Below are 13,386 nucleotides of genomic sequence, written 5' to 3' on the forward strand. Positions count from 1 at the left end.
CTAATGCTGGGAAGGATTGGGGGCAGGAGGAGAAGGGGACGACAGAGGATGAGATGGCTACATAACATCACTGACTCGATGGACGTGAGTCTGAGTGAACTCCGGGAGTTGGTGATGGACAGGGAGGCCTGGCGTGCTGTGATTCATGGGGTCGCAAGGAGTCGGACACAACTGAGTAACTGAACTGAACTGAACTGATGCTTATTAAATGGGCAGCTTAAAATGTATAGGGTTGTACAACATGGCTGAGTTAACACTACCATGGGAGCCTCATTAAAAGAGTTCACTGATACTATGCTATTATTAATACAGTCATCCCTGGGTATTCACAGGGGATTGGATCCAGGACCCCCCACCAATACAAATCCTGAGGATGCTCAAGTCCCTTATATAAAATGGCATAGAATTTGCATATAACTATATTACACATCCTTCCCCTCTCACCATACTTTAAATAATCTCTAAATTACTTGTAATACCTAATACATTGTAAATACTATGTATATAATTGCCAGCACAAGGCAAACAGAAGTTTTGTTTTTTGGAACTTTCTGTAATTTTTTCTCCAAATTTTTTCGATCTGTGGTTGGTTAAATCCTCACTTGTGGAACCCACAGATACAGAGGGCTGACTATATTAGTATAGCTTTATCAGACACTCTTATTCAATGGCTCCTCTTTTCTTTGTGTAATCCCCATATTTTACCTTCAGTGTTCTTCCTTCTGATCATCCTATGACCACCACAGAATATCTTCTGAGTATTTTATGTCAAGTTCATATATTAGTTTACGATTCTTCACAGCAATTCAAGGAAAGGGTTACTTCTATTTTAATGGATGAGAAAACTCAGAGAGATTGAAAAAAACTTGCTTACAATCACACAGTGAGTCGCTGGCAAGGTAGAAATTTAGATTCAGGGTTACCTGTCTCAAAATCTCTTCTCAACTCTACCAGCATGCTACCACCTTACACTGTTGATTGGTTCCTTCCTGAAATCGCAACTCTTTCATGAAGCAGCAAGAGAAGATAGAAAATGCACATGGCTGAAGAAGGACCCTAAGCCGAATGGAAGCAGAGAAATGATACACACAACAGCTTCGTGGTGATCTGATATCTAAAAAATCTTTCTCTAATTTATTTACTTTTGCATTTGTTTGCACTTGGCAATGTTTCCTATTGTCCTTTGTTTTGGAGTTTACGTCATGTTCGGAACACTACGGTAGTTGACTTCAGTTAATGCTTTCTTGTTCCTTGTACATAGTTTCACTTTGAGTATTCTAATAGGATGAATGTCCTGCTCTTTCATCACACTCAGACAGAATTCTGCTTTCCTCAGTGACTCCCCATTCTCCTTCACACACTGGCGTCCCAGACTGCAGCCAAGTATTCATGCTAATTCCCGGAGTACAATCCAGACTCTTTTTTGATCAGATAAATTGACGTTGCCACCAGTACATTTACACTCCTTTACCCCTGCTCATTTTCATTTTCTATGTCATGTGCTGCTGTGGCATATGCCTCCTGTCAGAACCAAAGTTCCCACCTTATCTATATAGGAAAACCTCTCAAAGGGTTGTTGCTGTTCAGTCGCTCGGTCATGTCTGACTCTGCGACTCCGTGAACTGCAGCACACCAGGCTTCCCTGTCCTTCACTATCTCCCAGAGTTTGTTCAGATTCACGTCTATCACAAGGGGATTCCACCAGCTAATTCCTTAGCTAGAGCCCTGGTGTGTTTCATGTAGGGGAGTATGGAGAACGCTATCCCCTTCAGTCTGTATTGGTAATCCATGCATCAGGAAAAGAGGGACCAGCCTTCTTTTCCTGGAGTTTTCAGGCACTTACCAGAGAGATGGTGGTATATGGAGCCATTTTCCAAGGAGCCCACGGTATAGTCAGGCAATGAGTAGAAGACAGCAGCCTGACCTCTCCTTACCTTTATTCATTCAACAAATGTTTGTCGGCTCCTGGGTGCCTCTCCTTTTCTATGTGCAGCTTTCTGTCCAGAAGGACTGACAAACCTGGGGGAAACTATAGTACATTATTGGAGAGCACAGGAGGGCATATCGTCCAGGCTGAGGTAGGAGCTCCATGGGGGAAAGTGACACCTGAGAAGAGTAACTAGATGAAGGGGCTACAGGTATTCTAGAAGAGGAAGATCATGCCAACAAGGATTCAGAGGCCAAAAGTTGTGACTCTAATTGTTATTGTTGTTTAGTCACTAAGTCATGTCTGACTCTTTGCAAACCCATGGACTGCAGCCCACCAGGCCTTCCTGTCACTCATTATCTCCCTGAGTCTGTCCAAGTTCATGTCCATTGAGTTGGTAATGCCATCCAACCATCTCATCCTCTGTTGTTCCCTTCTCCTCCTGCCCTCAATCTTTCCCAGCATCAGGGTCCTTTCCAATAAGTCGGCCCTAGTATCAGGTGGTCAAAGTGTTGCAGTTTCAGCTTCAGCATCCGTCCTTCCAATGAGTATTTGGGATTGACTTCCTTTAGAATTGACTGGTTTGATTTTCTTGCTATCCAAGGGACTCACAAGAGTCTTCTCCAGTACTACAGTTCCAAAGCATCAAAATGCCAGAGGGAATACTCCATGAAGAAGGAACTGCTATGGATGCTGGAGGAGCTAAGAATGTGTATCTAAGTAACCACAGTCATCACTAAAGAGCCTTAGGGGAGGAGGTGTGAGATTAAGGAGGACTGAAGGGGCCAGACTGTGAACTGCCTTGTGCTCTGCTGTAAGAAGAAGCAAAAATTGGCATCAAGATTTCTGAGAGAAATATCAATAACCTCAGATATGCAGATGACTCCATCCTTATGGCAGAAAGTGAAGAAGAACTAAAGAGCCTCTTGATGAAAGTGAAAGAGGAGAGTGAAAAAGTTGGCTTAAAGCTTAACATTCAGAAAACGAAGATCATGGCATCTGGTCCCATCACTTCATGGGAAATTGATGGGGAAACAGTGGAAACAGTGTCAGACTTTATTTTTTTGGGCTCCAAAATCAGTGCAGATGGTGACTGCAGCCATGAAATTAAAAGACGCTTACTCCTTGGAAGAAAAGTTATGACCAACCTAGACAGCATATTAAAAAGCAGGGACATTACTTTGCCAACAAAGGTCTGTCTAGTTGAGTCTATGGTTTTTCCAGTAGTCATGTATGGATGTGAGAGTTGGACTATAAAGAAAGCTGAGTGCCAAAGAATTGATGCTTTTGAACTGTGGTGTTGGAGAAGACTCTTGAGAGTCCCTTGGACTGCAAGGAGATCCAACCAGTCCATCAAATCAGTCCTGAATATTCATTGGAAGGACTGATGCTAAAGCTGAAACTCCAATACTTTGGCCACCTGATCAGAAGAACTGACTCATTTGAAAAGACCCTGATACTGGGAAAGATTGAAGGCGGGAGGAGAAGGGGATGACAGAGGATGAGATGGCTGGATGGCATCACCGACTTGATGGACATGAGTTTGAGTTAACTCTGGGAGTCGGTGATGGACAGGGAGGCCTGGCGTGCTGCAGTCCATGGGGTCACAGAGTCAGACATGACTAAGCGACTGAACTGAACTACTATAAGAAGGGTGGACTTGCCCTCAGGGCACTGACAAGAACTCGAAGGGTTTTAGGGAGAGGATGAAGTGGTCCCTCTGGTTATGGTGCGGAAGATAAAGTGGGCATGAGTGAGACTGGCAGCAGGAAGACCAATTAGGAGGCAATAGGAATAATTCTGCCTTTGAAGGGAAGCTTTTACACAGAATCATTTGCTGCATGGTGGTTGTGACTCTCTCAGGGAAAATCTGGGGAAGGTTTGTTTCCTCCTCTGCCAGTGTTCCACGGCTAATAGTTCTGCCATTGCAAACTTTCTACAGCTGGCTACTGACTGGGGTCAAACATGATGGTGAGTCTGTCGTGCCTGGAGTCCTCACTGGCTGGATATGGAAAATCTCAGAACTTGAAACTCACCTCAATGTCTAAGGCCTGTCCAGAGGAACTGTTGCAGATCTGTAAATATGAGAACTTGGGCTTTGTCACTTTTTCAGTGATCTGTTCCCTCTCCCAGCCCCATACGCTCTCGCAACCATGTAAAATTCTAGCATCTGTCCATTCAAGTGCCATTTTCTTCATGTAATTTTTCCTGGACTCCAAATAAGAGTTAACTGTCCAGAAGAGCTCTATACATCCTCATGTTCACTGCAATCTTATTTACAAAAACCAAGATATAGAAGCAACCAAAATGTCCATTGATAGATAAAAGAAAAAGAAAATGCTATATATATATATAATGGGATATAATTCAGCTGTTAAAAAGAATGAAAGATTGGGACTTCCCTGGTGATCCAGTAGTTGGGACTCAGTGCTTTCACTGCCGTGAAAGCCCAGATTCAGTCCCTGGTGGAGGAACTAAGATCCTACAAACTATGTGGCATGGTAAAAAATGAGCCTCCCCCAAAACAACACCAAAAAACCCAAACCATATGAAACCAAGTTCATACATAGCAAAGAAAAGATTGGTGGTTGCCAGAAGCAGAAGTTGGAGGATGAGTGGAGGTGAAGACAATCAAAAGGTACACATTTCCCAGTCATAAAATAAATAAGCCATGGGGTTGAATTATAGCATGGTGACCATAGTTAATAATACTGTATTTCATATTTGAAAGTTGTTAAGAGAATGAATCTTAAAAGCTGTCATTGCAGGGAAAAAAATCAGTAACATGGTGACCATGTTAACAAGATTTATTATGAATGATCATTTTGCAGTACATACATGTGTTGCAGCATTATGGTGTACACCTGGAACTAATATGGTGTATGTAATTATACCTCATTTTTTAAAAAAAGGAAAAAAGAATTAACCTTTCTTATTTTAAGATTTCAAAGACTTTTGTGTGTACAGTTAAAACTCAATAAATTGGAGCAAGGAAGGAAATTACAAATAACAGATCAGTTAAGACTAGGGCACAGTCCTACCCCTCTCCCCAGATAAATCACAAATTGTTCAATGGCTGGGTGCTTTCATGTTTGTGGTGTACTCCAACAACTTGGTTAAGTTCCTCCTAAGTAGATGAGATGGCTCGATGGCATCACCGACTCAATGGACATGAGTTTGAGTAAACTCTGGGAAGTTGGCGATGGACAGGGAGGCCTGGCGTACTGCAGTCCATGAGGTCACAAAGAGTCAGACATGACTGAGCGAGTGAACTGAACTGAAGTAGTTGACTGTACCTCCACTTACACTTATTTTGTCTTAGCAAAAGTTCATTTAAAAAACACTCACATAGCACTAAAGGTCAGGCACAGTCTAAGCACTTTATAAATAAGCCTCTTAACTAGATGCTTATCTTATCACCCCCATCTAGAGATGAGAAAACTAAGCCACTAAGGAGTACTCTTGCCTGGAGAATCCCATGGACCGAGGGGCCTGTAGGCTACAGTCCATGGGGTCACAAAGAGTCGGACACGACTGAGCGACTTCATTCATTCTAAGAAGGGTTTCACAGCTAATATGTAAGAATTTGAACCCAGGAAGCCTAGCTCTAGATTCTGTACTCTTAGCCACAATTGCGTGTATGTGTCCTCTCTCCCTGCCAGTAGATCTTGGAAGCACCAGGTTCTGCAGATTGTTTTTTCCTGAGTTGTGACTGTAAGCTAGGATGTGGCAGCAGAAGGGAACGCAAATATAAAAAGACATAGTTGTGTTCTCTGGGAGGAAATCAGTTGTTTATTGAACATAACAAACCACAAAACTGTGGCTTAAAACAGCAGCCTTTTACTTGCTCATGATTCCAAAATGTGGGCTGGACTCACCCGTTTGCAGTCAAGTGATGGTTCAACTAGGAATAGAGGATCTGAGATGGCCTTACTCAAGTCTAGACTCTTAGCTGGTTTAGCTGGAGGCTAGTTAGACTTCTCTCCTCCTGGTCTTTCATTCTCAAGGAGGCTGGCTAGGATTTCCTTTCATGATGCCTCAGAGCAGCAAAAAAAAAAAAAAAAAAGGCAAAAGTGGAAGCAGCAAGGCCTTTCAGATGCTAGACTTGGAACTCACTCAGTGTTACTTACACTTTTGGTCCAAGCGAGTCATCAGTGTGGCAGATGATCACATAATGCCTTGAATCCAGGGTTGTGGGTGGTGATAACTTGGTGGGTGGTCGACAGAGGGAAGGAGAAGGAAAGATAGACATTCTAGGCAGATAGTATAGTAGCTGCACAAGTACATGGCACAAAAAAGCATGTTGTACCTGGGGAATAACAAATACTTGAGAGTGATTAGAGTAAAAAGGGCACTTGAGGAAGAAAAAGGCTAGGGAGGTTGAAGAAGAGGATGGAACCAGATCAGGAAATGGCATGAGTGCCTTGTTAAGAAGTTCCCAATGTTACCCTTAGGGACTAGGTCATTAAGAAGTTGTGTTTGTTTGTTTCTGAGAAATTTTGATTAGGGCAAACACATGATTAGAGTTTCCCTTGTGGCTCAGCTGGTAAAGAATCTGCCTGCAATGCGTGAGACCTGGGTTTGATCTCTGGGTTGGGAAGATCCCCTGGAAAAGGGAAAGGCTACCCACTCCAGTATTCTGGCCTGGAGAATTCCATAGACTGTATAGTCCTTTGAATCACAAAGAGTCCAACATGACTGAGCAACTTTCACTTCAAGCACATGATGTGATTTGCGTATTTGAATATCACTTTGGGAGACCATGGGAATGGGTGAGATGGAAATCAGGAAGACCAGTGAGAAGGCTCTTGTGAAATAGCAGGTATAAGATGATGAGGCCTCATACAGCAATGGCACAGGGAGCAGAGAAGAAGAAAAGGGCTTTAGAAATATTTACAAGGCAAGGTGAATAGGATATGGCAATCTAACGAAGAATATGGAATGATTCTCAAGTGTGTGACTTTGGCAACTGAGTAGATACAAGTGATTGAGTTTTATGAAAGAAGGTGTTCATTTAAGCTTTGAATCAATTAATTTTGAGATGCCTGTAAGACAATCAATAAAAGTATGCGGTGGACAAGTTGGATATACAAATTTGAATTCTAGGAGAGAGGGCCGGGTTAGGGATATAAAATTCATCAGCAAGCAGGGGGCTCTAAGAAGCCATAGATTTCCCAGAAGTATGCAGAATGGTAGAATAGAGGCTGGTGGGGGGTGGAGTACTTCCCTGATGGTCCAGAGTCTAAGACTCTGTGCATCCAGGACCACTGCAACGGGCCGAAGTTTGATCCCTGGTCAGGGAATTAGATTCCCACATGCTGCAACTAACAGTTGGCATGCCTCAACTAAAAAAAAAAAAAAAAACCTGCATTCTGCAACTAAGATTGGGCACAGCCAAATAAGTAAGTAAATAAACATTTAAAAAAAAAAAAAAAACGAATCTTGGCTGGGATGACCAAAAGGGAAGAACTACATTTAATAATGAGAAGAGAAAGAGAAGGCCGTAAAGGAGATTTTAAAAGAACTATTAAAAAAAGAACTATAAAGACAGGAGGAAAACCAGGAGGAGTGGTACCCCACAAGTCAAGGGAGAAAAGAATTTCTATGGTATTTGGAAAAGTGCTTGTGAGATTTGACACTCACTGGTGACCATACTGAGAACAGTTTTAGGAGAGTTATAATGCCAATACCCCAATTGCTATGGATTGGGGAAACCTATGAGAGCTTGCTTGTCCATGAGATGATGGGCGAGGGGGAGTTGCAGGAAGTTAAAGAAAGAGTTAGAGTTCCTTCATCGAAAGTGAGTGATCTACCAAGAGGGAAATGTGTGGGCTTAAAGAGTGCGAGGGGAAGGCTCATAATAGTTGTGCTGAGAAAGAAAATCTTTGAATGCTACTTCCTGCCAAGTTTCTGCTCAAAATTCTTCTCACTTTCGTGATAAACTTCAGGAAAAATCCCTTTACCTTTTCATTTGCTCTTCCCCTTCTCGCCTTAAAATCACTTTTATTGCAATCTGGCATTTGTCTCTATTTGACAATGACTTTCAAAAAAATTACCACTGACTTTTGTGTTCCACCTAATGTATACTGTGTCATTCCATATTATTCATTCTAAAGAATGAATGTTTGCTATTCTCAACAACATACTCTGTGATTTTGTCTAAATTATTATTGGTTTTTTTTCCCAACAGTAAAATGGGAATAGAAATTCTAATTTGTCCCAAACTCAGTGAAATGTTGGAGGAGTTGAGAAAGTGAGGTTGTAAGGTACATAAAACATCTCTGAGATAAGTGGCTATATTTCCCTAGTAGGATTATTTCAGGGATTAAATGAGATAATGTAACAACAACAATGTTCTTAATAAATATTTCTAATAAATATCTTGAAGAATTTTCCACACTTTATTGTGATCCACACAGTCAAAGGCTTTGGCATAGTCAATAAAGCAGAAATAGATGTTTTTCTGGAACTCTCTTGTTTTTTCCATGATCCAGCGGATGTTGGCAATTTGATCTCTGGTTCCTCTGCCTTTTCTAAAACCAGCTTGAACATCAGGAAGTTCACGGTTCACGTATTGCTGAAGCCTGGCTTGGAGAATTTTGAGCATTACTTTACTAGCATGTGAGATGAGTGCAATTGTGCGGTAGTTTGAGCATTCTTTGGCATTGCCTTTCTTTGGGATTGGAATGAAAACTGACCTTTTCCAGTCCTGTGGCCACTGCTGAGTTTTCCAAATTTGCTGGCATATTGAGTGCAGCACTTTCACAGCATCATCTTTCAGGATTTGGAATAGCTCAACTGGAATTCCATCACCTCCACCAGCTTTGTTCGTAGTGATGCTTTCTAAGGCCCACTTAACTTCACATTCCAGGATGTCTGACTCTAGTGAGTGATCACACCATCGTGATTATCTTGGTCATGAAGATCTTTTTTGTACAGTTCTTCTGTGTATTCTTGCCACCTCTTCTTAATATCTACTGCTTCTGTTAGGTCCATACCATTTCTGTCCTTTATTGAGCCCATCTTTGCATGAAATGTTCCCTTGATATCTCTAATTTTCTTGAAGATATCTCTAGTCTTTCCCATTCTGTTGTTTTCCTCTATTTCTTGGCATTGTTCACTGAGAAAAGGCTTTCTTATCTTTTCTTGCTATTCTTTGGAACTCTGCATTCAGATGCTTATGTCTTTCCTTTTCTCCTCTGCTTTTTGCTTCTCTTCTTTTCACAGTTATTTGTAAGGCCTCCTCAGACAGCCATTTTGCTTTTTTACATTTCTTTTCCATGGGGATGGTCTTGATCCCTGTCTCCTGTACAATGTCACGAACCTCAGTCCATAGTTCATCAGGCACTCTATCTATCAGATCTAGGCCCTTAAATCTATTTCTCACTTCCACTGTATAATCATAAGGGATTTGATTTAGGTCATACCTGAATGGTCTAGTGGTTTTCCCTACTTTTTTCAATTTAAGTCTGAATTTGGCAATAAGGAGTTCATGATCTGAGCCACAGTCAGCTCCTGATCTTGTTTTTGTTGACTGTATAGAGCTTTTGGCTCTTGAGAAACCTGTATGCAGGTCAGGAAACAACAGTTAGAACTGGACATGGAACAACAGACTGGTTCCAAATAGGAAAAGGAGTACGTCAAGGCTGTATATTGTCACCCTGCTTATTTAACTTATGTGCAGAGTACATCATGAGAAACGCTGGGCTGGAAGAAGCATAAGCAGGAATCAAGATTTCCGGGAGAAATATCAATAACCTCAGATATGCAGATGACACCACCCTTATGGCAGAAAGTGAAGAGGAACTAAAAAGCCTCTTGATGAAAGTGAAAGAGGAGAGTGAAAAAGTTGGCTTAAAGCTCAACATTCAGAAAACGAAGATCATGGCATCTGGTCCCATCACTTCATGGGAAATAGATGGGGAAACAGTGGAAACAGTGTCAGACTTTATTTTTTTGGGCTCCAAAATCAGTGCAGATGGTGACTGCAGCCATGAAATTAAAAGACGCTTACTCCTTGGAAGGCAAGTTATGACCAACCTAGATAGCATATTCAAAAGCAGAGACTTTACTTTGCCAACAAAGGTCCATCTAGTCAAGGCTATGGGTTTTCCAGTGGTCACGTATGGATGTGAGAGTTGGACTATAAAGATAGCTGAGCACCGAAGAATTGATGGTTTTGAAGGGGACAACAGAGGATGAGATGGCTGGATGGCATCACTGACTCGATGGACATGAGTCTGAGTGAATTCCAGGAGTTGGTGATGGACAGGGAGGCCTGGTGTGCTGCGATTCATGGGGTCGCAAAGAGTCGGACATGACTGAGTGACTGAACTGAACTGAACTGAATAAATATCTGGCATATTTTGTTTTTAATTTAAAACAAATTCTTTTTTAAATTTATTTTTTATTGAAATGTAGCTGAGTTACAATGCTGTGTTAATTACTGCTGTATAGCAAAGTGACTCAGTTATGCTCATACATACCTACCTTCTTTTTCATATTCTTTCTTAGTATGTTTTATCACAGGATACTGAATATATTTCCCTGTGCTATACAGTAGTGTTGTTTGATAAATTCTTAATAAATATCTGGCATGTGATAGCAAATGGTAAAGACTGTATTTTAGTTTGAAAATTAGCAAACTAAAATTCAGCAAGTGAAAAAAGAAGGTCCGGCTATTTGGAGGTGCTTAGGCAGGAAGATATTTGGTGTTTATGAAATGATATGTTTGGAAATTGCTTCAATATAATCTCTCATGTTGGGAGTGAGGTACAGGAATTGACCAGTTATCGAAGCTGAGTATTCATTATTCTAATTTTGTACACATCTGAAATTTTCATAATAAAAAATTATGATTGTTTAATTGCATGCAACTGTATTCACACAATATGCTTGGTATATAGATGAAATGTAATGAAAATTTAGTTTGTAACCGGTCAAGTTGCTTTTTGAGGCTTGTCACCGTACATCCTACTCAACTCCCCAAAGTAAGGGAGTGATGCAAGAAGATTTAAAGTAAGATTATTTGAATTTACAGCTTTCATAATATCATAAGTGGGTGTCATTTCAATAACTAATCTTTTTCTGCTTCAGTTAACTGACTTAAAAAAAAAAACAACATTCTCCTTTTATTTAGTTTTCCTTTTGGATGAGTTTCGTGGCACGCAAGATCTTCTTTCCCCAACTAGAGATCGAACTGTGCTCCCTACGGTGGAAGCACGGAGTCTTAATCATGGGACTTCAGAGAAGTCCCTAGCTAACCAACTGGAATCATTAGAAATAGAACTACAAGTCCCAGAATGCACTGCACGATGGACGTCAATTCGAGGACCCCGCGTCTCCGAACTAGTTGCCCTCGCCTTTACTTGAATGGGAATAATCCCAGCGAAAATTGACGTCTGTGACTCAGGGCAGATTTTCGGGTATCCGTACGCCTGGGTCGGTCGAGAGTGCAGTTCGAGAGGGACAGCGTGGTACTTTCCTTATCAGGCGTCGCTCCGGGCAGCCTCACCCTCTTCTGGGGCTTCCGTGCGGCAGGAGGGCTCCGTTTTTGCGCCTCCAAGATGGCGACTCTGTTGGCGGTAAATTCGGGTAGGTGCGGCCGGGGCAGAATGCAAGCTGTGGGCAGGGTGCTGACCCGTCCTTTAGGGAGAGACCCAGGCAGTGAGTTTTCTCGGGGTCCACGACCCCACTTGTGCATAAGTGCCCGCTTCTCCTTAGCTCCGGGGCTAGAGTCCCGCCCCTCCCCAGTTTGAATGGCGCGTGTCGGCACTGCGGCTCTAGCCCTAAAATTGGGTCTTAAGGTTCGAGACAGGGAGGCTTGGTCCACTGGAACAGGACGGGCAGTTCTCATAACCAGGGCCTACTCTAGTGCCTTCCATTACCTATCCCAGTATGTGTCTGCGGTCCGAATTCCTGCAGGATTTGCAAGTCTCTGGCAATGGGGCCAGGAGACCGGAGATATTTTTCAGCCACGAGCGCAGGCTTAAAATGAAAACTCCCACCTCAAAATAGTCGCTGGGGCCCCTCTAGGTTGGGTGGGCGGGTGGGTGGATGGGTAGTTCTACAGAAAGCAAGGTCCCTTGGTTATGAAGCCTGCAATCCGGAAAGTGGTCCAGAGTGCCGTGACTCCCGGCTTGGCTTTTGTGGTCCGTCCCTTGATGCTCCTGAACCCTTGGAGCAGTAGACCGTCGGGGACGGCCAGAATCTAGAAGGGAAAGAAGAAAGTTTGAAGGACTTGGATTGGGTTCTCTTGTCAATTCTCAGTCGGGCGAGTACCCCGCCTCCCCACCCGTACCCCTGTCCCCACCTCGGCGTTTGAAAGAGTGGGTGCGTTCTGATTGTCACAATTCCTGGGATGCACGCTGGCGCCTAGTGGGCAGGCCGAGGATGCCAGAAGTGCTGTGGCGCCTGGAACGTGCCTGGTAAATGAAGAATTTCCTGCTTAGAATGCCTTGATTGAGCCGTGCTAAGCTTCATGGGTAGTTAAGAGCGCACATCTGGTTGGTAAATGCTTGTACAGCATTTCAGTCAAGAGGACTCTTTTGCTGGGCGCCTTTTCTGTCTCTGTACAGTCTTTTCTTGTTGCTGATACATTCTTTTCATGGGCTTCCTTGGTGGCTCAGCTGGTAAAGAATCCGCCTGCAATGCGGGAGATCTGCGTTGCAGTGTGGGTTCGATCCCTGGGTTAGGAAGATCCTCTGGAGAACGGAACAGTTACCCACTCCAGTATTCTGGCCTGGAGAATTCCATGGACTGTATATAGTCCATGGGGTTACAAAGAGTTGGACACTACTGAGCGACTTTCACTTTTCACTTATTCTTTTCACATGACTGATATTTTTGAAAACTTGTCTAAATCTGACTTTTGTAAATCAAACCCTTTCAGAACCACTATGATAAATTATTTTGTAATAATGAATTCTGTTTATTGAGCACCTCCTTTTTTCCAGGCACTAGACCTAGAGTTGTGCTTTCATTTAGTCCCTCTTATACAGCTCTGGGCTAGTTGGTATTAAATACATCATTTTACAGATTTGGAGATAAGAGTCTTAGAGTACTTAACTTCTTCAAGGTTATACAGCTAATGATTTAAAGCCAGTCTTTTTTTTTTTCCCCTAGAAGCCAGTCTTTGATACTTAAATTTCTGCATGATCCTACTTGTGAAAGTTTTAGTCACTCAGTCATGTCTGATTCTTTGCAGCCCCTGTGGACTGCAGCCCACTAGGTTTCTCTGTCCATGGAATTCTCCAGGCAAGAATACTGGAGTGGGTTGCCATTCCCTTCTCCAGGCAATCTTTCTGACTCAGGGATAGAATCTAGGTCTCCTGCATTACAGCAGACGTTTTCCACCGTCTGAGCCACCAGGGAAGCCCTGCTTAAGCAAAACCTAATTCATTTCATTACATAGAATTTTCGTGTATCTGAATGTTAGCAGTGAGGTTGCTTTCTTAATA

At 42.5% G+C, this 13,386-nt stretch overlaps 1 protein-coding gene across 2 annotated transcripts in view; it reads left to right on the forward strand.

The window, feature by feature from the left end:
• The first annotated feature begins 10,363 nt into the window (after nt 1–10,363).
• The window catches only part of NUP205 (nucleoporin 205), an 80,809-nt gene continuing 77,786 nt past the window's right edge, over nt 10,364–13,386 (forward strand). The window contains exon 1 of one of the 2 annotated variants that reach the window (XM_055591003.1): nt 10,364–11,593. In XM_055591003.1, coding sequence (XP_055446978.1) covers nt 11,494–11,593 — 100 coding nt within the window. In that variant the 5' untranslated portion in view covers nt 10,364–11,493. The remainder of the gene's footprint in view (nt 11,594–13,386) is intronic. The other variant, XM_055591004.1, reaches the window with a different exon arrangement.

The sequence above is a fragment of the Bubalus kerabau genome, chromosome 8 (assembly GCF_029407905.1).
Source record: "Bubalus kerabau isolate K-KA32 ecotype Philippines breed swamp buffalo chromosome 8, PCC_UOA_SB_1v2, whole genome shotgun sequence".
NCBI classification, from domain to species: Eukaryota; Metazoa; Chordata; class Mammalia; order Artiodactyla; family Bovidae; genus Bubalus; species Bubalus kerabau.